This window comes from Zalophus californianus, chromosome 2, assembly GCF_009762305.2.
Source record: "Zalophus californianus isolate mZalCal1 chromosome 2, mZalCal1.pri.v2, whole genome shotgun sequence".
In the NCBI taxonomy this organism is placed as follows: domain Eukaryota; kingdom Metazoa; phylum Chordata; class Mammalia; order Carnivora; family Otariidae; genus Zalophus; species Zalophus californianus.
The window spans coordinates 78,144,268-78,170,698 of NC_045596.1; the positions used below are offsets into that span (position 1 = coordinate 78,144,268).

General features: G+C 36.6%; 1 protein-coding gene across 5 annotated transcripts in view; it reads right to left on the reverse strand.

Moving 5' to 3' along the window:
- Positions 1–26,431, reverse strand: part of UNC5C (unc-5 netrin receptor C) — a 343,908-nt gene that overhangs the window by 185,738 nt on the left and 131,739 nt on the right. The window contains exon 1 of one of the 5 annotated variants that reach the window (XM_027599023.1): positions 6,939–7,025. The exons of the other annotated variants lie outside the window; for them this stretch is intronic. Within the exon in view, the coding sequence (XP_027454824.1) occupies positions 6,939–7,002 (64 nt within the window). The 5' untranslated portion in view covers positions 7,003–7,025. Of the gene's footprint in view, positions 1–6,938; positions 7,026–26,431 lie in introns of those variants that run through there. 5 annotated transcript variants of the gene reach the window in all.

The window sequence follows — 26,431 nt, forward strand, 5'->3', positions numbered from 1 at the left end:
ACTTAGAATTCAAATATTTTAAAATTCTAATCCCTAACATTATTATTGTTCTTATATAAATAGATTAATGAGCTTTTTATTTTAGAGTCATACGTTTTTGAAAAAAAAATTACTGCACTATCATCAAACCACAGGAAACAACTTGAATTTCTTACAGGCACAGAATGAGATGTATGCTTTGCTTCTGAGTATGAACACTCATCATTATCGAACATCCATAGTGATTCTAAAAGAGCCACTTTGAAGACCTACATCATGGAGCTGGATGTGTTGATTGTATATTTCTGTGAAATCATTCATGAAGGTGCTTGAAGTTCACAGCAGATTTGCTGTGAAAAGAAAGTATGTGTCTGTGTGTGGGTGCCATGGCACTGAAAGAAAATGGAAATAGAAAGAGTGTAAAAGAACCACCCCTATTCTTCTATCTTCTTATTTAGTTTTTCAAATAAACACGTCTTCTCTGGCTTTCCCCAAGAGGAAAACACCACCACCATATATGCCTATCTATGAGACAGTAACTTTGAGTAGTGTTAACTTTAACAAAAATTATTAAATTTTGAATATGTCTAAAGTTTAGATATTAGAATGCCAAATTAAATTGGACAAGTTAATTATTTGATACGTTACTTCTAACGTTTAAGTGTTTTATTAATAATGGGGATTTGGAAATATTGTCTAAAATATTGCATATACATTTACCAATGACCTAAACGACAATCTAAGTGACTAGACATTAAAAAAAAAAATCAAAACTCTGCTAAAACATTAGATGAAAATTATAGATTGCCAAGGCTACTAGGATATTCAGACAATGGGGTCTTCTCACGCCTCATGGTATCAGTTTAACAGCGACTGGCTGCTGACCACAGTGCTGGAATGTAGGGAAGAATGTACATGTGTGTGTGAAGGTCAGTTGGTCCGTAGCAGCTGTTACTAGAAGAAAAGAGCAAAGCCCAGTGCTAGGGTTACTAAAGCAGCCACCTGCAAGCTCAGGAGCCCGAGATGATACTCAGTGAGAATTTGGTGGCCAGGTTTCTCAGCCACACTGCAAGTGACACTAATGAGTTGGTTCAGGTCACAGCCGGCCTGTTTCACAGTCCGGTGTCTGGACCTAGCAAACATAAAGTCCTCTTTACCAACATCATCATTCCTGACCTGCATGAATATGTCCAGGTTCTGTGGGACCTGAAGCTTAAAGAATTTGGGAGGCCATGTTAAGAAGAATAATCCAAAATCATGTATAAAAACTTAAATGCAAAATATTTTATTTAAAATGAGAAAAGAAGTCATAAAAAATTAAGAATCTGAAAAAAAAGACAAGAACTGCAAGCATCACAAAATTCAGAAACATAACATTTTTTTCTTCTTCACTGCTTGTCATACTTCCATAATGCTTTTTTTTTTCTTTGCATTTGTTCTGCTTCCCACTCTTTATGGCTTTTCCATGTGACAAAGGTCTTGCATTTAGCATGTATTAACTGACTTGTCTCACTTCCCTGGGTGCTAATGAGGTCCCATAATTGCAAGCTTGTAGTCCGTTGCCATGTTGGTCTTTGAAACATTTTTCAATGCTGCTTCCCTTTAACTTCTTACTCCTAAGCACAGGTGCTTGGCTCTGCTTTGGATGGCATGCCAGCTCTGGTCTGGTTAGTACACTGTTACAGTGAATCACTCTTCTCCTGGTCACACTACCCAGCAAATATGACAATGGGTTTGGCTTCGTGGCCACCACTGGCTTCTCCCTGTCACAGCTTTGCTAGCTCTCTTGGCTCCACTGTCACTGGCATCTCTGATCTTTCTTTACTGCAAGTTGTGATAATGGGGTGGGGATCTTGAACCCAAAACCTTTTCTTAAACAGAAAAGAATAGGTGATAAGTGTAGGATATGGGAAATAACTCTGTGTCCTTTGCCTAAATTAAAAAAAAAAACAAACATAAAAAGTTCGCATTCAAAGAAGTGCTCTCCTCATTTGGGAATTGCCGGCATCTTTATTCCTTTTTAATCTTTTAACACTCTCTGGCCCACTATACAAGATGAACTTCCACACATAAATCTAAGGTACATGTTCTCCAAAGATCTTTTGCTTTGATGTCACAAACATCATCTTTCATATTTGATTACTTCTAGTACACTGAATGAGAGAGAATGTTCAACTACCCTGTGTCATTTTGTATAAACCAATCTTTTGCGAACAGATTAGCTTTCAGTCACACTTATTAATATATGAGCAAACTGGCACTCGAAAGGAATTCATAAGGCATAGGTGACCCAGCCCCTAATTTGGATAAGTACATAGTATAGTGTCCCCAGGTGGAGTAATCTCCTATCTGCCTGTATCTACCCTTTTGGCAATGGGATAAATAGCTTTGCCATCAATTGATTCTAAATTGATTCTCCCACTTAGCCACTGCTTTATCAATGCTTGGCTGAATGTAAAGCTGGAAGTGAGTGACTTCCTCAGGGTGCACTGCTTTTGATGGGTTAGCTGTCAAACGCTCCATTGTCCAAATTACACCACTACTGTAGATTTCCTGCTAAGAAACAATTTACTGTAGCATAGGGCTATCAGTCTTGTGGGCTGTGTTAGTTTTGGGGGATCAAAATCTGATTAACTTACTGCAGATACACAGCAGTTCCCACTGTTGCTTTCCCCAAATTTCCATTTACTGTATTGTTAGCACGATATGATAATAGAGGCCCTATACGGAAGCATTGCTAGGATAAACAGTAAGCAATGTTGCCAAAGCCGCGTGCAATATCAAAGCCGAAGATAAGCGTGAAAACAACAAATAAAAAAGAGAAGAGGATGAAAAAAAGAAGCTAAATCATCAGTATGTTCTCATATTTTTCTTCTTCCCAAAAAAAGAAAATGTAAATTGTCTGAGATATATTATCTAGCATAATACAATAATTATTGGAAGTATATTAAAATGTATTAGAGTATATTAAAAGTAACTTATATATAATATACATTATGTGTGTGTGTGTGTATATAGATATATATATACACACACACACACATATATTACTTTTAGCCAGACACCTTTTCCAAACTGATGAACAGCTTTAAAGGGATAAGTACTCCAAACGCTATGTGCATGGATTTTCTTTACTGTTGTTGTTAAATATATAAAAAAAAAAAATAGAACGTTACAAACAAATCTCTTTTGGTGACTTAATGTTTTCTCTTTTTAAAAAACTATTCCCATAACAGTCATCCTCAAGATTTCTGTTTGGTAATATTAAGACTCAATTATTGCTTTACTGATTCAATACAACAACTTAATGATGAGTCTGTTTACCTTTTCTACCAGCTTATTTATATAAATACCAAACAACAGCATACCAAGGAGATTTCTGTGATGAGCAAAATGCCAGGCTCTTTACTCCTTATTCAATAGGAGGGAGTCAAATACTAGACTTAATAAGCACATTCAAGACAAGACCAAACATCAGTTCTAATATTGCATTTGTGATAATATTGACATCCATATTTGCTAACTTAATTGAAGCACGACAACTAGCTTTAATATAAACTTCCCAAGTTTTAATAAGCCGAGACACGGACATTCTCATTACTCCGGCAAATAAGGGCACATGTCACCCTTTCATCTTCTCAAGAAGACCTACTCCCACTGCCTCTTCTCATCAGGATACTCAGATTTGTCTCTGTCATATTTCACTTAAAAAAGACATTATTCTACTTTAGTACACCAAACACTTTTATCAATAGCATTCACTGATCTACCTCATAAAGGGTCATTTATTAAATTAGTAGCAGAGTGTGAAAAAATGTTTTACACTAAAAGAAAGTAACTAGAACAGTCCATTTCAAACCCAAATATTTTATTATACATAAATACAGCTAATTATATATATCTCAAATATATATGTAACATATATATGCACATGTGGAAATATTTATAGTTGAAATATAGTTGAAATATTTATAGTTGAAATTTATAGTTGAAATTATATGAAACCTTGTCAGTGTAGGGCTAAGAAGAGAACTGATCATTGTCCCAACTTTATTTTTTTATTTTATTATTATTATTTTTTTATTTATTTGACAGAGAGAGACACAGCAAGAGAGGAACACAAGCAGGAGGGAGTGAGGGAGGGAGAAGCAGGCCTCCCGCTGAGCAGGGAGCCCGATGTGGGACTCGATTCCAGGACCCTGGGATCGTGACCCGAGCCGAAGGCAGTCGCTTAACCAACCGAGCCACCCAGGTGCCCCTGTCCTAACTTTAAGCTCATCTCTGCCTCCTCTTCAACTTCATGTGGGAAATATTTCTTGAATAACTATTACGTACTAGGTTCTACGCTTGGCTTGCAAATCCAATGTGCATATAAATAGTTTCTGTCCTTAAAGAAGTCACTGTAATAGAGACAAAAATTGAAAAATTATAAATACAGGAATAATAGATAGAGGTATAAAGCAAAGAGAATAAATTGTGCATGCAAGGGAAGAGGTCAGAGGAGAGCATATTTTAGTAGAATCTTGACAGACGACCTGGTTCGGTGGGCAAGTGGGTAAAGGGTACACTTGCCATGCTACAGAAGCGGGGTCCAAGAGAGCAGCTGTGAAGAAGCACAAGAAGTTTGGTAGAGCTGGAACAGAGGCCACACGTACCTGAGTGTGGATAAAGCCTGGAGAGACGGTAAGGGCCTGGCAGGTAGAAGCAAGAAACTTGAATGAATCCTGGCAAGAAGCCATTAAAGAGTTTTTCAGGAAATAGTAACAGGTTCCAATTTCCAATTAAAAATAATTACTCCATACCCTATGACCCAGCAATTGCACTACTGGGTATTTACCCCAAAAATACAAATATAGTGATCTAAAGGGGCACCTGCACCTCAGTGTTTATAGCAGCAATGTCCACAATAGCCAAACTATGGAAAGAGCCCTGATGCCCATATATATATATGTATATATATATATATATACATATATATATATGATGGAATATTATGCAGCCATCAAGAAATGAAATCTTGCCATTTGCAACGACGTGGATAGAACTAGAGGGTATTAATGCTAAGTGAAATAAGTCAATCAGAGAAAGAAAATTATCATATAATCTCACTGATATGTGGAATTTAAGAAATAAGGCCGAGGGAGACAAACCATAAAAGACTCTTAATCATAGGAAAGAAACTGAGGGTTGCTGGAGGGGAGGAGGTAGAGGTATGGGGTAACTGGGTCATGGACATTAAGGGTGGCATGTGATGTAATAAGACTGATGAATCACATGCCTGTACTTCTGAAACCAATAATACATTATATTAATTAACTGAATTTAAAATAAAAAATGTTTAAAAAATAAAATGTATCTATTGAGCAAAAAATAAAAATAAAAATAATTACTTCAGTAGCTGTGTGGAAAAGGAATTCGAAGAGGTGGAAGACAGAAAAGGGGATGAGTACGTAGGAGAGCATTGCAAATCTGCTGATATTATGGAGCCTGTACCAAAACTGTGGTTTTGGGAAAGATGAGAAAGAAAATGTAAAAGATCCTTCAAGGCTCAGTTGAGAAGATGAGGTCTTTGGTTGGATATGGGTAACTGAGGAGAGGGATAAGTTAAGAATGAAGTGTCTGACTTGGCTGACTGGTGCCACCAATAAAGGACAGAGTTTAAAAAGGGGGAGAATGGCGATGAGTTTCCTGACGTTACATCTGTGCCCTGATGGAAGACTGGAGACCTTTTGGCATTGTCAGTGGGAGATCTCCCAGAGTGAGGCAAAATGTCTTCAACTGCTGGAACAAGTATGGATTCCCTGTTTATATCATCTATTCCCTTAGTGCTTTGTAATTAAAGAAAAAAAGAACTTTCATCCTCATAAAGACCTCATTTTATTTCAAACATGCTTTGGAAATACAACTGTGCTTTTTTATGATTTTTCCCTATTGTACAGATATGTTGAATTGCTCATATTATAAAAAATTGCAGATTACAATTTGTAAAAAGAGAACATTCAATGTTGGACTGCTCAATTTCATTTTATTCTCGTAAAGAATTTATATTTTCATTAAAATTCATTTTTATCATCACTAAACAAGTAAGAAATAAAGCCAAAGGATTTTCAGTGATGTTTCATAGAACTATAAAACATAGAAAGATGGTTTTTAATAGCACAGGGTATTATATTCCAGGGTTCTGCAATTAAAAGTGTCAGAAGTTCCCATTGCTATTGGTAGAACCAAATTGAGTTGATGGTTCTTACATTATTAAAAGGAGGAAACAAAAATGTCCTTATTAACTTGCAAATCTTCATATTACAACAAAATCATTATTTCTCCTGATGGCTTGCCACACTTTACCTGTGTTGGCCAGTGGCTGAAGGCACGGTCCCATGATGACAACTTCCACTAGGCAACCTTCCTGGATATCCTCCTGGTACCTCAAATTACATGCGTTCAGAAAAGCACCTCCTTAGTTTTATTATCTACTTACCTTTTTGAGCTCTGATATGTTCAGAGTTCTTTTATTTGGCTATATTTTAGTAATGAGCTGAGAAAAAAATCAGGCTCTAACAGGATGATGATTGTTGCAAAAGCCCAAGTCTAAAAGTTGCTTAGAGGCTGAACCACATTGATACAAAGTTGAAACATTAAAAATCCTCAGTCCTCTCTAAACAACTTTCTCTCTATATAAAGCTTCTGATTATGGTGTCACTGTTATTGCTGGTACCCACTCTGAAATTTGTCTTGATTCATTTCTAATCATCCATTATAACCTGCAGTGTCTCTTCCTATAATTTCTCTAATGTTTCTCCCATGTATTTCTTCAACCACCGTCCGCCACCCCCGCCCCCACTCTTGTATTATTACAACCAATTTCTAGCTGGTCTCTGACACCACTATTATGCCTTGATACAGTTTCTGCATATACTGTTGGCTAAGCATTCACATGTCCACATTTTTTTCAGTCTTACCTTCTTTCCTACAACACTGATCTTTCAAATACTTCTGTCTTCTGAGCACACAGCACAGCTGCATGATTTGGACATCAGTGCCTTTGATTTTTCTGAAGCTCACTGTGCTTCTCTATCTGCTGCCTGCTTATCCTTTGAGATGCAGATGATTTCTCAGTCTCCCTGATGCTGACGTTCTCCCTAACAAACACAGACAAACTTCTGCTAGCTGTGCTTTGCTAGTCTGTCTTGAGGACAAGAATGTTGACAGCTGGAGACACCAGGGCCACATCCTTGCCTATTTGGGAAGGATGGATGTTGGATCTGTTCTCACTTTCCACCAAAAAGGCCCTTGTCTTGTGCTCCTCTTATGCTTAATTTTTTAAATTAAATTAAATTAAATTTTTATTTATTTATTTTTTATTTTATTATGTTAATTACCATACATTACATCATTAGTTTTTGATGCAGTGTTCCATGATTCATTGTTTGCGTAGAACACCCAGTGCTCCATGCAGAACGTGCCCTCTTTAATACCCATCACCAAGCTAACCCATCCCCTCAACCCCCCTCCCCTCTAGAACCCTCAGTTTGTTTCTCTTATGCTTAATCTAATGTGGTAAAGTACTTTTTTTTTTTCTGTGAGGATCTTCTTGTGGATCTTAGTGGATACTCATATGGGTTATAATCCAAGATTAGAAACCTATACAAGATGTCAGCAAAATAAAGGGTATTGGACATGTCCAATGCTTGGACATGTATGGCAATGCTTAAATATAAACTCTGGTCTTCTACATATGCTTCTCTTTCCCTCCACAGAAATAAAATGTGAGATTTAAAGAATGTAAGTTCAAATCTGAAAGAAAAAAATATGTATTCCAGCTCATTAAGAAATAATATTTTAAAAATACACTCATGTTTTATGTGACCCTGTGTCCTATTTGTCTGAATTCAATATATTTAAAAATAAACAGCCATGCCTCAAATAAAATATCCTGACATTTCTAATTTTGTGCCAATTTCTGCCCTAGTTCTACTTTAAAAACATAAAAAAAGTAAGTGCTCTGAAATTCCATCCACAGGCAGAGCTAACAATATTAATGGTTTTAAAAATGATGTCAAATATTTCTAAAATCCTGAGTTTCTGTCATGGCTGACCCAACTATGAACCTCTGTAACTAGCTTTTTTAAAGAAAAAAGTAAGGTGGTTTTTTTTTTTTTTTTTTTTTTTTTTTTTGCCTGTGATAATGCATCATAAACATCACTTCAGTATAGATTTTTACTTAGCTGACAGAGACCCCCTTCCTAAAATATTTTTACTTGTAATAACCCGATTATCTCAAGGAGTTTGCTGTTTAGTGGAAACTGCCTAAATGATTGACTGCTTCCCAAAAGTACGCTAAAGATTTCTAAGCCATATTTCCAAGGCAGTTAGGTAGATAAGCAAAGCCCATAAGAACTCTGTTCAAGAGATGGATAGTTCTACATTTGTTCCAGAGGGATATTTTTCACATTCAATGAGTAAGCACATTTGCTTTAATACTGAAAATTACCTACCAGAGATGATCTATTCTTATGCAAACACTATAAACATTACGCATGCCACATTAATAATAATCATACAGAAAAGGGATCTGAGAAATAGGAGTCCAGGAACATGAAGAATAATGTAAATTAAAAAAAACAACCAACAACAACAATTATAAGACAGCAAAAAAGTACAGTAATTTACCAATCTGGCACTACATAAAGTAGCAAATGTACTTTATGATGTTTATCTTTGCTATAATTTTCAGAACATAAAACCATACCTTGATTACAAGTCTGATCTATTATTCACAGAATCGTTTTAGAGAATTTGTTTATAAAGTCTCGTTTCAAAACAGATGCAAATTAGTTATCTTGGAACAGGAAGGAAAAGCACAATTCTCACACAACTGATCAACAATTGCTTTTGCTTCTTGACAGAAAGACCCTGCACACTAATTAAAACAAAAAGAAACCGGGGTGCCTGGCTGGCTCAGTTAGAAGAGCATGCGACTCTTCATCTCGGGGTCATGAACCTGAACACCATGTTGGGTGTTAGCACTTACTAAAAAATAAATTAACTTTAAAAAAAGAAACAAATAAATAAACTTTAAAAAAAGAAACAAATAATAAACAAAACAAAATGAAAAAGAAACTGGAGAAGAGGTCTCTGACTCTCCACTGTTCAGGTTTCTACACTTTGACTTTATTTCATCATAGTCATGTAGGGCATTTGCTTTTTCTCTTCTTAACTTTTGGAGATGGAATTAAAGTGTGGCTTATAGTTCTAACAGTCTTGTATAAGAATATTTCATATTCTGAGCCCTTACTCTGTGCCAGGCATAGGGCTGAGGATATATTCTCATTTAATTCTTTAACATCCCTATTAAGTAGGTCCTATTCCTATCTCCATTCTAGAGTGAGGAAACAGATTTGAAAAGGTAGAGTAATTTTGCATAAATTCCCATAATTTATAAGTGGTGAAATCGTGATATAAATACAGCCAGTCTGACTCCTGAACCATGCTTTCAATTTCTTTGCTATACTCTCTATATGACCCAGGACATTTGCTTTTTTTTTTTTTTTAATTAATGGTAACAAATAAGCATATCTGTTAGCTAAATAAGTATTTTCTAGAATCTGCCAGTTAAGAATCCATTATGCAACTGAACATTTTTTTCTAAAAATGTTTTGCCAGGTAAAGGAAACGTTGCTAAAAGCTGCCCTAAACATATTCCACAGATCTCCCAGTTGGCAATTTGATAGGCCTGTTATTATTCAAACACACTTGTCCTTAACCATACTAGAGCAATCAAGTGAAACAAAGCAGGTTACACTGAAAGTACTTATAAAGCTGGGCACATGGTTATACAAACCCACAAAGCATTCAAAGCTGTTGGAAAGGAAATCTGGTCAATTCAAATACTAACAATCACAGTTAAGGCAATTTCCCAACATTTATCTTCCCATCGGTTCTTATAATGGATGTTTTACTATTTGGTTTGAAAAGAAAAATCTAAGTATTTACTACAGAAGGTATATGAGAGATGTTTGCATAATAAAATAGAGCATTAGTCAATGAAATGAGATAAAACAGATTGTTAGATGGATTTTTGCCCCCCTTTTCTCCCACATGCATAAGGATAAGCTAAAACATGAGCATTGCATGGTCTTCTAGAACTGTGCTATCCTGCACAATAGTGGCCACATGTGGCTATTAGGCACTTGAAATCTGGCTAAACAATTGATGAAGTAAACTTTAAATTTGTATTTCTATTAATTGATTTAAATGTAAAATTGATTGAAACTCAATTCAGTTACTGGAAAATTTTTAAGTATCTTTAGTGTAACTCAGGTAGATAAATTTACTTTTTCAAATGCAAATTCTATGAAATCAAATACAGATCATGTATTTCCAATGAAAATTTAGCATCTGAGTTGAGATGTGCTGTGAATATAAAATACACACTGGGTTTCAAAAACATTAAAAAAGAGAATGTGAAATATCTCATCAATAGTTTTTAAATATTGATTACATGTTAAAATGATATGTTCGATGTACTGAGTTGAAAATAATGTTAACATTAATTTTACCTGATTCTTTTTATTTTTGTAAAGTGTAATAAGAAAATTCAAAATTACATAAGCAGTGCCCATTATAGCTGTATTGGCTATTATTCTAGATAGTTCTATTGTTTTAGAATTTGAAAGTTCACTGCTTATCTTGAAAATAGTTTAAAAGTGCACCCCAAAACCTATGAAAATGACAATACTATTTCTTAATCAAAATCTCCATTCCCACAGTTGGATAGTAGGAAGTATCATTCTGATTCTTTATTAAGTAGACTCAGCAAAAGATAAATCACTCAAATAAAAAGGGACACTGAGAGATCCTTTGGGGTGCCTTACTCCATTTCTCCAGACCCCACTGGTGTGTTAAAACCAGGATTTGGTAAATGACTAACTGAAAACTGGCCAGGTGACTTATGCAAGGTCCATTTCTAACAGGTTCCAAAACAGGCACATTCCCTAGAACTTCTAAACAGGGGAGTTTGCAACTAAAGAAATCTACAGCATTCTCATTCTTGGCTTCTACATTTTCAAAAGAGATAAAGTTACAACCCTATGCCTCTTACTGATCCCAATGGTATTTATCGTTTGGGCTACCCTCTAAAGGTAAATATACCCAAACCAAGCAAATAAACACACAAGTAAACAAATAAGATGGCTCAGTGTGTCCAGAGATCTGAATTGAGAGTCAAGTCCTATGTGACAGAGAGCAAAGGTCACTACCTCCTCTTGGCCTGTTCCCTTATTTCCCAAATGGAAACAGGGAGATTCATGATATCCAAAGGTTTCTTCTAGCTCTAAAAGTTGGTGATTCTAAATGGATTCTAAGAAGCTAACTCTTACAGAATGTTTTCCATTTTTCATAGCACCTTCCATATTTAATTCACAACAACCTGGTGACAGGCTTCTTAACCCCCTTTAATCAAGGAGAAATCTGAGATGCAAAGAGGCTAAATGACCTCCAAATTGACACAGTTTTAGAAACTGGGTAGCCCGGGACTACAACTAATCTAAATTATTTTCCCATATATTATAATGATTGTCATTTTCTGACAGTTGCAGAAAACATGCTGAACAATTTTCATACATTAAGTCATTTACAAAAGATGGGCTAGACAGATAACTGTCATTTCTTTCTAATATATCTAACACTCTTTCTTTTTCTTTCACTGCCAAACCACTGATTTTAAATGTAAACTCTTAGAACTCAGTGAGAATATCTATTAAAGATGGATAAAATGTATGTACTAGATAGTGTCATAACTATCTTGATGACAAATCTCAACTTTTTTCAACTATAGTGTTGTACAAATTATGAAATGAGCTATGTTCTCTTTGTGGGGGGAAAAAGGTATTTTTGGATCAGTACTCATAATATTTTTTAATGTAGGTTGAAAAATAAATTAAGATTTTTTTAACGGAAATATATCTTTGAGGCCTAAAAGGACTAAATAGCTTAAAAATTTACTCAATTCTCAGCCAAGAACCCCCTCCCCCAAAAAACTTGGTTCATTATTGAGTAATTAATAGTTATTTCTTCTGTGAGTCAGTAGAAAACAATTATATAACAGATAACATTTTTAGGCCAAGAGAAAGCATTCCAGTTAAAATGATTAGTCGTTAATTAATCCAAAATGTTACATTTTTTGGGCATATTTTAAACAATTGGCAGAGCAATTTTTAAGAGAGTTGATTATATAAACACGTTACTAATAGACGACTATAGAAATCTTATCGCTGCAAAATGATTTAAAGTGTCACAAGATGGAAAATAAGAGAATTTTAACTTATCAGATGTTTTATAAACCAATTCAGCTAAACATATATTACTGGTTCAGAAGGACAGGACTGAGGCCATATTGATTTAACTGTGACTATCTAAAAGTAAAAATCTCCCAGGAGACCATAAATAAGATATATACATCATACATTCCCTCAGGGAAATTCCTTCAGATCAGCATGCACAGAATTAGATGTCCACAAATGCACCCTTTAACCTGGAAACAAAAGAGAAAAGAAACAGAAGGGATTTCTACACGTGGGGAAACATAGCAGCCATTGGCTTAGATTTATTGTATTCTGCTCTGCTATGTGTCACTTCATGACACAGTGTACGGTGGGAGTAGGAAAGATGGAGGAGTTAGGTGGTTCAGAGGGAATCTCAAAGTCACGTCTGTGGACTGCAATGATACCTTCCCCACCAGTGTATTAGGAGTCATTACTTTAAAGAGATCATGGGGTAAAACAAAATGTTGAGTAAATGTAAGTCGAATTTTCCAAGATGGAACCTTTGTGGCCGGATCATACTAACTGGCTGTAGAGCACTGTTAGAGGAATCAATGGGTAAATATCAAGAAAGGAGGTAAGAGACTCCTCCTGGTAAAATGCTCATAGCACACATGCTATGTGGGCTGGATTGATAATCCACAGGAGACTTACTATATCTTAAGGTTCTCCTGGAGTATTTTCTAAATTAGAATCATTCCAACTGGCTCTCTGGACTTGATTAGGAAGTTCTATTGAGTACCACTAACATTTCCAAATATATTTTTCTTCTAAATATTGAATGAAGATATTATTTCTGCAGTCTAATTACCAACCTCCCACCTGTGAAATATGGATATGGGTGTAGTTTTACCAGGTTTATGTGGAGAATATTTAGCATACTGATATTTCCTTCCTGTGATCATTCATTTGAAATTAAAAACCAAAAATGGGCATTTTTCTGATATTTTATTATAGCCAGTGGTTCCATAAATTACAAAGTTGCTTGTTTTCAAAACAGAATTCAAAAAGCAATCTTATACAACCTGCTTTTTTCAAGATAGTTTACTATATGTCTCTCCTTTAGGCATCAACCCTGGGAGACACTTTTGCATGTAAATAAGATTAAAGTTATGATAATGGTACTCAGTTTTGAAAACCTATTCTCTAATAGTTTTATTAAGGAATAGAAAAAACAAACGAAGATGCCTGGCTGGGTAGCTAAGGACATCTTATCTACAAACCTGCACTCAGTACTGTTAATGCATTGCCCTTAGTGGTGCTTTTGATGTACAGAAGCTCGTACTCTGATACCATAAAATAAATCTACTATTTTCTGCAGTATTGATACTCCATTTGTCTTATTTTAAGAGTTAGCTAAGCTTAACTTCTGTATGCAGCTGCTTTCTAGCTATCTGACTCCTTTCCCCTCCTGAGGCTTCATGAATAATTTGTGAAGGCAACTTCAATCCTACTAAAGCAATTTTTGAAAGGCAGTAATGAAACCCCACAAACTGGGGGAGCTAACTGTGCCATCTGCCCCCCCCCCCACCGCCACACACACTATTAATAAAATGTCTCTACTTGGAAAACTCCTTGTGGTAGAACAGGGATTGACCTTCCCTGACTGCCAAAGGATGATAACAGTAAGTTAAATTAAAGAAATAAATAATGTAGTAAACAGAGTTCACTTGAGCAGCAAGAACTATAAAGTAATATATATATTTTTTTGTTGACTTCCAGAGACAGGTAAGGAGTTAGGCCTGAAAAGTTCAATGGTGGGACAAGTGCCTCCCCAAAGATTACTTTACATAAATCAGAGGGGATGACAAAATACACAGTCATAATTTTGAAAAGGTATTTGTTTATATATATATATATTTTGTTTTTTTTCCTCATCTGTCATTATCTGGGATTATTTTCATCTTTTGTTAGTGTTATCCCACTGTTTGCCAGAAAGTAGGCTCTGGAGCAAGACGCTGGTTTCAAAGCAATTCAGCAGCACAAGCAGCACTAGAAGAATTGATGAAAAAAATGGAATAGGAACCGAGAAAAAAACCTCACTCTCTTCTATTACTGACACCTAAAACAACAGGCTGTGAAAATGATTTCATTAAAAAATAACAAGCTTATGCTCACCAGGGGATAGATCGGGGCAAACTGAATCAAAAATTCCTCAATCATTGCTCAAGTAGGTCAACTAGAATTAATTCACAGGGCAAAGATTCATAGTGAGCCCCTATTTCCCACCGGTCTGCTTCTTTAGCCCTCTTCCCCAGCCAGGAGGTGAATGGTTGGAAGGAGCCCTCCATGATGGGTATGTCTTTTGGCCAGGTCTTTCTTTACATCAGTATAAAAGTGGCCCCTTGACTCTTAACTATAGAGAACAAACAGATGGTTACCAGAGGGGAGGTGGATGGGGGAATGAGTGAATCGGTGAAGGGGATTAAGAATTCACTTATCATCGAAATGAACACTGAGTAATGTATAGAATTGTTGAATCACTATATTGTACACCTGAAACTAATATAACACTGTTAACTATACTGGAATTAAAAAAATAAAAAGTGGCCCCTTGCCCTGTAGACTATTAGTTTGAGCTCTGCAAGTTGTCTACTTTGAAATGCTAACAAGACTGCTAATTAGATCCAAAGTTATTTGCCCTTTAGCAATGTACTTCTGTGTTTTGTTGTTGTTGTTGTTTTGTTTTGCTTTGTTTTTTACCTTACTTTTCCAATAGAGCCATTAATTCAGGTGGATGGTTAAATGCTGGTCTTCATCATGGTGAAGATAGGACCCCTATCTTAGGGTCCTCTAAGACCTAAGGGTATAGCTACCCCAAAGCAGGCCTTCTCCCTTTCGCTGGCATTGCAAAGCTAAGGAACTCTCTTCCTAAATAAAATGCACATGCTGGTCTAAAGGAAACACAGTTCTCATTGTACTGACTGAGGGTTTTACAGTCCTGAGTTTTGCTATTCAAATCATCTCACTTCCTCCCATGCAAAGCAGATCCAAAGTTTCCTGAGGGCCCAAGGATTTACCAAGAAGATCCACTGCTTCTATGTGAGACTGACAAGATAATTTTTAAGGTCAAGAGGTCATAAAATGTGGAATTTCTCTGTTCAAAACATACTAAAAATTTCAAGAAAGCAGCAGCCACAGGGGTGCATTAAACTAAGCATGGGGCCTCCTAAGGGCCACAAGGCTTCCTGGTGCCTACCTGGGAACCACCGTCTCAGTCTCCCACTGAGCTGAAAGGAGCATGGGGGCAGCTTTCAGAGCAGGAGTTTCTCTGACTTCATCATGAAGTAACTTCTCTATTTTTTTTTATCATCAGTCACTGTGTTATGAGACATAGGAAATAATATGCAGACTATGATAGACAGATAACTGATGACCAGGACAAGGAATTTCAACTTAGGATAAACCCACAAGATATTAATCGTGGGGTCTGTGCCTACAGGATCTTGGGAAGCTTCAGAGAAGCTTTCTACTGCATAGAAAACATGTGCTGACCCTTCAGTTACCAGAACACTTGGATTCAGGATCTGGTGCTCATTAACTGGCTATGTGATCTTGTGTAAGATATTCTAGCTCTCTGGATCTCCTTTTTCTCACTTGTAAAATAAAGGTGTTGGATACATGATCCCGAGGGGCCCTGGAATATTTATTAAGTGTCCGAGATGAGAAAAAAAGAGAGATGACCTATATTTTCTTTTCTCAAGGAGGGAAACATCTCTACTTTTAATGGGCATTTAAATTTTATAGAATGATGATGATGATGATGATGATGATGGTACTATACGTTAAGCTCTGTTTAAGTACTTTACATGTTACATTTGACTAATTTAGTTTACATTTAGCTCATCTAATTTTCATAAACACTCTATGAAGTAGGTACTATGACTATTATATAGGCAAGGGAGCTGAGGTCCAAAGGGCTTAAACACACTGATATTTACTAAGCTTCTACCATGTGCTAGGATCTACAGCAGAGCCCATTGGATCAATGCATTTAGGCTCAGGGAAGCCAGGAGCCTGACCACCAGAGAATGGGCAAGAGAAAAAAGAAAGGCACAAAGTTCTGTGCATGTTGTCTGGGGACCCCAACGAGGAGTAGAGTACAGAAGGGAAAAGTAGGGGTTTGACAAAGGGAAAGAAAGAAGAATTATCCTGAACATAAAATAGATTCCATTCATCTTTCTGAGACATACACGTGCTTTACACAAAGTGAGGAAGTTTAACCAATTCCAAGGTTAATAAAATGATGCATTTAAACCTTTGCCAATCTGTTATATATTTTCAACTAAGCAAGCATGCATATGAGAACTCACATTTGTTTTTCTTCCACCAAATGATTTTTAAGTAGTAACATTAGAGAAAAGTCAGTAAGAAAACACTTAGGCACCTATAGGAATTAGTTAATTATGCCCTAGACAAAGAACCTGTTTCTTTATATCCCCAATTTTTTATTAGATATTATAATAACAATTAGTTTTCAAATAAATACCAAATAGAGCCTTCCCCAATAGGAAAAAAAAAAGTACATTGGGCAGGATATACTGTGAATAGAAACTTACATAGCTTTTTTGATATATTTAGTCTGTGTCATTAGCTGCCCACGACATAAATGTACCCAATGGGGCCGGTATCATCCTTAAAACTCAGTTCCTTGGACAAACGTCCATATACAGAAGAAATAATGTATGAGTTTTTACTGCTTTTCAGAATTTTAGACACAGACCTCAAGGACTAAAGCACATTTAAATTAGCTGTGCAAAGCAGAATAGAGATCATCTCATTTTACAACATCAAGACAACTATCAAAAACATTTCTTTAAAACTCTCATCTATATTTTAGAGCAGGAGTATTATTAATTGTCTGCATTCTGCTCCATCTTCATAATTCAATGTGTCCACTTCTACATCTGTTTCATAAAATTGGCATCTTTATTGTACCCTTGGGACACAATTTCCCAATAAGAACTAGCCAAATGTAGCTTTTTTTGCTTTCTATGTAAAATGCTACAGTGGGTAACATACATCCTTGCTCTCAAAGGGCAGAAAGAAAATTTATATCACTAACCATATGCAAATTGAAACAAAGAGTTTCATGGCTATAATCAAAACCATTTACCTGGGTCATCAAAATGACATGGGCAATCAGAAGAAATTATTTCCCCAGAATTTTAATGAAAGGTATCCTGTACTTCTGAGTAATTGGATCTATTCTGCATTTTACTTGTTGCAACCAAAAAACCATCATCCCCAATAGTGACACCAGTCCTGCCCAATTCTGGTGGCCATTCTCTGCAAACTGGCCACCTAATTAGTGGTAATAATAGCTGCAATTCAGAAGTCTAACTTCATATAATCACTCATTATTCATTCATTCAGCAATTATTTGAGTGTCAGCTAAGCAACAGGCAATCAGTAATGTTCTACCATAGCAAAGAATTCTCCCTATTGAGTGTTTGGATCACTCTAACTATTGTTGACTTGCTAAAACTGTCCATCTGAAAATAAAAGCTTGCATTTTAATTACTAGTTTAGACAAAGCAATAAATACACACCTCCTCTTTCTTGTTTCGGTTGTGTATTATGTATTTCTAGAAGACAATAGGGTATTGATTTTCAACCACAAGTAAACAAGGCATCTGGACTTTGTCTTAATGAGATAAAATTTAGTCTGTGCTTTCTCAGTGGGATGGTTTTTGCTATTTAATTGGTAGCAAAAATCTTCAGCAGCGTGTCCTTTTTCTGCCAACAGTGAATTCTATGTGGGAATGAGGTTGCTGCAGAAGGCTTTCAGATATAAATGCAGCTTTAGAACTAATTAGATAAAAATCACAGGAAAAACACCGGTTATTACTTGAGCAGAAACTGAAAACACTGTTTTTCTCCATGAATTCCCTGAATAACACAGGAAAAAATATAGCGCTTCACTGGAACCTTCCAAAATAAGGTCAATTTACTTATAACATGCTATTTATATCAAAGGTCTTTCTAATATCTTAGGCAAAATTAGGATAACAAATATGAAAAGAAGTATGTTACCTGCAATGTTATGTTCCTAAAATAAAAATATAATCACTAAAAAATAAGGGAAAAAAAGCAACACAAGACACACAAATTACCAGGCCAAAAACAATATTCTAAAAATGTTAACTGAGACATGATTAAGTACCAATTACTTTGACTTAAACAGGGCCTTCCCCAGAGACTACCAAGGAAACCTTGTCAACAACTTCACAAAAAAAGTATTGTATAGCATACAGCAGGCGAGAAACCTTTTATGTCACTGAGGATAAAAAAATGCAAAATATTTTTTCTCCATTAGTGTTTTCAAACCGGATCATGCCACTTCCCTGCTGAATACCCCTCAGTGGATTCCCACTGCATTTAGAATAAATGTAAAATCTTCAACATGGCCTGTAGCTCCTTTCTACCTCTCCATCTTCATCTGTTTACACTGCATCTCTTACAGGTACACTAGACTTCTTCCAGTCTCTCAGATAGGCTTAGTCTTTCCTGCCACAGGGCCTTTGAACTTACATTCTCCCTACCTAAAGTTCCCTCTCTTCCTCCCCAGATAGCTACTAGGCATCCTCTAGGTGGTCAAATGACATTTCTTTAGGGAAACATGCCATATCAAATCTAGAGTACATTTTTGTTGTTATCCTCTCTAACACCCAAGTGGGTTTCCCTCATTAATCATTTTTCTTAACCCTGCTCCTTTGCAGTACTTATAAGGAACTATAATTATGTATGGGAGTAAGAATTTTGTTTGTCTTTAATATATTAGTCTTCCCTATTAGAGTATATGTTCCTCCACTATAGGGACTGTGTCTCCATTGTTTATCCCTAGCATGATGCCTCCATATATTCACATATATTTCCTAAAATAAAAGTTAACTTCTCAATCATCGGTCTTGGTTCCTAACATTGCTACAGAGAAAAGTAACCAATCTTTTACATGTAAATAAACTCTAATAGGCAAAACTGTTGTAGGAAACATATGCTAAATGGATCCCAGTGAGTAATTCTTTGTGTAATCCCCTTTCCTTGAGTACAGAAGAAACCTGTGACTTGCTTCTAACTAATGGCATATGGTCAAGGGGATGGACTGTCATTCCCTTGATTAGGTTACATGACTTAAGACTCCGTCTTAGCAGACAGAGACTCCCTACGTTGGCTTTGATGAAGCAGGCTACCATGGTCTGAGAGGGGCATATGGCAAGTAGCTATAGGGACACTGGAGGAACTCAGGGCAGACCTCACCAACAGCAGCAAGAAAATGTGGCCCTTAGTGCTACAGCCACAAGGAAATGAATTATTCCAACCACCTGACGTAGCCAAGAAGTGGATCTTTCCCCCCTCCACCCACCTCCGGCACTGACCCCATCGAGCCTCTGATGAAAACACACACCTGCCCTGCAGCCTGCTCAGGGTGAGACCCTGAGCAGAAAATCCAGGTCAACAGTGCTTTGACTCCTCACTTGCACAAACCATGAGGTAATACATGGGTGCCTTTTAAACTGCTAATTATGTGGTAATTTGTTATACAGCAATAGAAAACTAATCCAACTGCCAAACTGGATCACCTCCAAAGCAACATTGCCATCAAATGCCCTTTTCTTCTTTTTTTATTCTGATTTTATCAACTGAGTTTTGGATGGTAGGGTGTTTTCTTTCCTTTTTTTTTTTTTTTTTGAGATAATTTCTCACGTAAAAAAAAAAAAAATCCTTTCTCTTCCCCCACTCCCGAGATAGAATCTTAGAAGTAATTTTCTTTTCTTTTCAACATACCTAAAGAATTTTGTTTATAAACTAAGTGCCTACCATGTGCACTGCAGGATATATAAGTTGGAGTACACTTTTTGGGGGGCATACGGATAAAACATAAAGTCCAATAATATAATACAGACCAAATAATAATACAAAGAACTCAATATACTCATTCAGTGCCTCTTCATGATATTTTTATTCCGGCCTCATCCCTCAGAGGCTGGGGTGGAGCTGCTGCTGAACTCAGGGACAGAATAAGCAGCAAGAGCCCAAGAAAAGTGAGGTTGATTGGCCCTTAGCACTTCATGTCTGATATACTCCCCTCCCATATGAGGCCAGGAACGATATTTTGTTCACCTGCGTATTCCCCATTCAAGAAACACTAATTTTTAATTTAAAGCCCCAAAGATACCGGATAATATGATGGCGCATGTCAAGGACAGCTTCTTGACAGTGGTCTTATGTTGGTTCTTAAAGATGGAGACAGCCATTATCAGCAGGGAGTGGAGGAAAGCTCTTCACCTGTCTTTCTGCAATTTCAGGTAGGAGTTACCTAATTTTTTCCTAAAAGCTGTTTCTAAAAATGTATCACTTGTAGTTTTATTCATTTTGTGACATGTAATGCTACTAATGCAACATCTTCACTCAATTTCATTTCTACATACTTGTAATTTTGTTTTAGAATGCTTTCTAATCAATACTGTTATGCCACTTCATCTATGTTTCACTAAGCTGGTTATAATTTTTAAATGACTCCTACCCCTGTATAACATCCATCAGATGTGCATTTCCGGGTTTCTCTCTTCTGCTGGGCCTGCTGTCCTCATACCCCGGAGGCCTTGACAAGGAAGAAAGAGCTCTGGGCATGGATAAAGAAGACCTGTGTTTAAGTCTGAGCCTTGTGATCAGGCGCACTTCTCTCAGGGACTTATTTTGTATAATGGGCATAATCATTCTCCATTTGTTTATTTCTTGAAGAGCTGCTTAGCCTTGAGGGGAATAAAAGTGCACAAAAATGGTGCCTCCTGTCTCTGATCACACAAGACCAATAGGGGAGAGGAATAAATAGGTAATCTCAGAGGGTCTTAAAGGGTTATAGTACCTAAGTGTTCCAGGGTGGTTTTAAAGACAAAGATAATATATATAAAATGATTTGCAAGTTATAAAAACCCTCTATCACCATATAACTATAGTATAACAAATATTTACTATTTCATGACTGTACCCTACGTTTTCCTCCTCTCCCGTTCAGTTAGGCTACTTCTCTAGACTATTAACTCCACTTAGCTAAATCTTTCTAAACCTATTTGAAATTCTGGTTTCTTGGCAGCAATGTCTCTAGAATTCCTTAGACTACAGAGATTGCTCCTTTCTTCTAAAGTTAGAAACAAATCTAAAATCTCTTTGAGACAGGTCTTCTGTGGTCCTAATACTGATTAAATTTTGGGTTATTTATTTTCATGTTTTATTTTTTTAATTTAATTTAATTTTATTATGTTACATTAGTCACCATACAATACATCATTCGTTTTTGATGTAGTGGGGAGAACATAGGCAGTAGCCTCTTTGACATCAGCCACAGCGACTTCTTTCAAGATACATCTCCAAATGCTAGTGAAACAAAAGCAAAAATAAACTTTTGGGACTTCATCAAGATAAAAAGCTTCTGCACAGCAAAGGAAACAATCAACAAAACAAAGAGGCAACCCACAGAATGGGAGAAGATATTTGCAAATGACACTACAGATAAAGGGCTGGTATCCAAGATCTATAAAGAACTTCTCAAACTCAACACCCAAAAAACAAATACTCGAGTCAAAAAATGGGCAGAAGACCTGAACAAACACTTCTCCAAAGAAGACATACAAATGGCTAAAAGACACATGAAAAAATGTTCAGCATCATTAGCCACCAAGGAAATCCAAATCAAAACCACATCGAGATACCACCTTACACCAGTTAGAATGGCAAAAATTGACAAGGCAAGAAACAGCAAATGTTGGAGAGGTTGTGGAGAAAGGGGAACCCTCTTCCACTGTTGGTGGGAATGCAAGTTGGTACAGCCACTTTGGAAAACAGTGTGGAGGTACCTCAAAAAATTAAAAATAGAGCTACCCTATGACCCAGCAATTGCACTACTGGGTATTTACGCCGAAGACACAGATGTAGTGAAAAGAAGAGCCATATGCACCCCAATGTTCATAGCAACAATGTCTGCCATAGCCAAACTGTGGAAAGAGCCGAGATGCCCTTCAACAGACGAATGGATAAAGAAGATGTGGTCCATATATACAATGGAATATTACTCAGCCATCAGGAAGGATGAATACCCAACTTTTACAGCAACACGGATGGGACTGGAGGAGATTATGCTAAGTGAAATAAATCAAGCAGAGAAAGTCAATTATCATATGGTTTCACTTATTTGTGGAACATGAGGAATAGCACGGAGGACATTAGGAGAAGGAAGGGAAAAATGAAGGAGGGGGGAGTCGGAGGGAGAGATGAGCCATGAAGGACTGTGGACTCTGAAAAACAAACTGAGGGTTCTAGAGGGGAGGGGGGAGGGGGGATGGGTTAGCCCGGTGATGGGTATTGAGGAGGGCACGTACTGCATGGAGCACTGGGTGTTATAGTTTTTTCATGTTTTAGATACCAATTCTTTAAAATACACTGTAAGGGGTGCCTGGGTGGCTCAGTTGGCTAAGCGGCCATGATCCCAGGGTTCTGGGATTGAGTCCGGCATAGGTTTCCCTGCTCAGCGGGGAGTCTGCTTCTCCCTCTCCCCTCTGCCCCACCCCCCCACCCCGCTGGCTCGTGCTTTCTCTCGTGCTCTCTGTCTCTCAAATAAATAAATAAAATCTTTAAAAAACTTTAAAAAATTAAAAAATTAAAATACACTGTAAGGCGTTTAATATAACTTTTCAATTTGGTGGTATAAATTCCTTCTACGCACAGGAGGATGTCAAGAACTTCACAGTCTTGGAGCAAGAAAGAGGAAGTTGTAGACAACTGTGGCAATAATTACTAAATGGAACAGGAGTAAGTGCAGGAGGCATTAAAGATGAAAGAAGAGCAAAAGTTTGCATCTGGTTGGGGGCGTCAGGTAAGGCTTCTCAGAGTAAGGCCTTGAAATAAGCCTGTCGGTATTACTAAAATTTCCAAAGGCAGAGACTAGGAGTCAGCTGGGAAGAAAACACCTGAGGAAACAGCACCAGCACAAATGTGTTGATAGAGCAACACTGAATCTGTTCTTGAACACGTCCACTTAGCTGAAATACAGCCCCCGCGCGGGGAGAAGCTCATCCCCGTGTGGAGATGAAGAGAAGACATTTAATTTGACAGACAGTGGGAAGCCATCCAAAGCTTCTGTGCAGCAAAGTCAACAGTGCTCAGTAAGTATGTACTAAGATTTTTTTCTAAATTTCTACTACCTTGCAAAGCCTTGTTTCCCTTCAGGATCCCTTGTGAATATTTTAGATATAATACTTTTGTTGCAGAAACAAAGTAAATATATGTTTTCCATATGCATAGTCCGCTGCAGATCGATCACTATTTCCCAAGTCCCTTTCTTCTGGTCCAAGTCCATCCCCTTCTATTTCCCTCAATCTCCATGTCACTGTCCTGTTCTCTTCTTTGCTGTTCTATGGATCCCGGGTTTCAATGATTTGCTTTAGGTCGTAATTAAATAAGGAAACACTGGTATTTTTCCTTGGTAGTGTTTCTTGAGTCATCTTTTAAAGTTTTTTCTTTTAATCAATAGGAGGATATTTCCAAAGAAGCCAGCGTGGCTCACAGATGGATCGCTTTCCAGACATAGAAAGCTACCTTGGGGGAAGGAAACTACTTAGCCTCCTGTGTCGTGAGTACACTAGACATATATAACGTGATAATTAAATTGATGAACAGTCAATAGACTCTAAAGGACTGGGAGGAAAAAACAAACAAGAAAATCCCACCACATAAACATTCCCCTTCTCTATTTTTAAGAATAGCTTTTATTTTACATCACCAACTAGAAAAACAAATAAATAATGCAACTGTTTACAATTCTGAAGTAGTTTATAATGTCTGCTAATGTCTATAATGTTTCTCCTGGAAGGGGTCTGATTATACCCCATATTTCATTTAGATGTAACCACTAAAGGGAGAATATGTATTTTTGGTCAAAACTACCCAGAATATGTCCCAGAAAAAATTAGTAGCATTGAGTTATTTTTATTAGCTGCTGGTATTGATGAAGAAGGGCACATGATTCTTTAAGTGCATACTCAGCTAAGCCTTGTTTCATTTCTGTGTTAGATGTAAAAAATTTCAGCATTCAGGCATGGCCTTCACTTCTTACAAGCACAAGTTTGAGAAAATCATATCACAAGACCATAATGATATCATATGAAGAGGATCAAAGTGGATCCAAGGATCCAAGTAGTTATTTGCCCCTAACTACTCAGCTCTATGATAATGAGCCTCATAAGTTTTCTGGGACACTTTAATTTTCTCATTTATTAAGTGAGGGTTTAGCAGTGGGTATTTGTCTTTATGTTCACCAAGGGTACTACCACCTCTAAAATTCTATGAAACAAAGTTAGTCTATTCTTTAATAATTCCTCTGTTCCTTGCTGATGGCTATCATTAGCTGCTTCAAAATTTTTCACTACCCCCAACTGTATCAAACCAAAAACAACATATATATATATATATATATATATATATATAATGTATGCCAGTAAAAAAATCCTTGAAATCTAAAAATTTAAGAAATACGAGGGGTTCACCATAAGATATCTGGTCCAGATTTTCATTTTAGATGGAGAAGTTAGATGACTTGCCCATGTCATATGTTTGCTATGGGTAGAAACAAAGTGCGCCTTCCATGTTCTGGCCCTGTGGCAGAGTTTGCTAAATCTCATTTGCATGGGCTCCATGTTCACGATTTGATATATTTGTTCACTATTTATTATCTGTGAATTTTTTACTGAAATCAATTTATGTTTTTACTTGAGTATATTTATTACAAGAGAATTCTGCCTATCATCACAGTAAACGGAAACCAGTATCAACTGCCGTCAATAGAAGGTTACCATAAGATGTAAAAGGAACACAAAGCAATGCTTCATCACTTAGTTAGATACTTTTACTTGCCATAGGCCTGGGGCCTAAGGCGGCCTCTGTTTGTTAAAAATGTGGATTAGCAAATGTTAGGCTAAGTCAGCCAACCAGCAAAAAACTGACTCTCAGCTTAATGGAATGAGGTCCAAAAAATAAAAACAACTTTACTTTCATGCTAGATCAAGGTAGGATTCCAAGATTACCTGCCTTCCCGATATCTTGACTTCCAACTCAACGCCCACATGAACAATTTGCTAGTTCTATTTCCCATTTCTCTGCTTTCCAACACTCTGCTGCCTATCAGTAGGAATATATCATGCATATCCATGTTAAGTTAGTTAGACAAGAACTTGCCTGCTTCTAGTTAAACTGCTGCATTATCTAGCACAAGCTTCTTGGCGACAATGCCATGATCCCCAGAACTGCATCAGGCTTTTCAAAGACTTTGAAATCATCTGAAAAGTTATTGTTTGATTCCATTAGGGCCAGCCCTGATCTCATTCTCTAAAGTGAAACCTGACAACTCTAGTTTAGGCAAGGCTTATACACGATGCAACTAGAGCACACTTGATTGTAGTCCAAATTTTCAGAATGTGGCAAAAAAAAATAGGTTATATAACAAAAAATAGGTCATAACCTCTGACTTCTTTTACTCTTAGTCCTTTCAGTGACTCTACTTCGTTAACAAAGTTTATTCATTTCCATGTTTAAATTTCTGAGTATAATTTATAAAGCAACTCAAACATTGAGAAATAAAGTGACAAGCTCCTAGAGAATGAAAGTAAAATTCAAACTTTAATGCTTAAAATTGTTAAGTAAAAGTAATTTGTATATTGTTCAAAAGATGTTTCACTCCAAACTACATTTCAGCTATTTCATTATTTAAAAAATATGCCCATTCCAAAAAGTAAACATTTGCTTTTAAAATCAAAATAATTCAATGATTATAAGTGGCAAATCTAACAAAAATGATGTTATATGGGCATATTTTAGGGGTTTCATGAAGGAGGTGCAACTTATTATTTACACGTGAATGACGGTAACTTGTTCCTGAAATTCCTAATTCCAGTAAGGCAAGAGAAAAGCTACAAACACGCAAGAACAAAGAGAATGGGAGAGTAGACAATAGCAGATGAAGGCTGTAACAAAAGAAATGAAATATGGAAATAAGAGGATGAATTATTAAAAGCTAAGGTGTTAGATAATAAAGTTCTTATCCAGAATTCTATATGCAATGCAGTATCAATTGACTATCT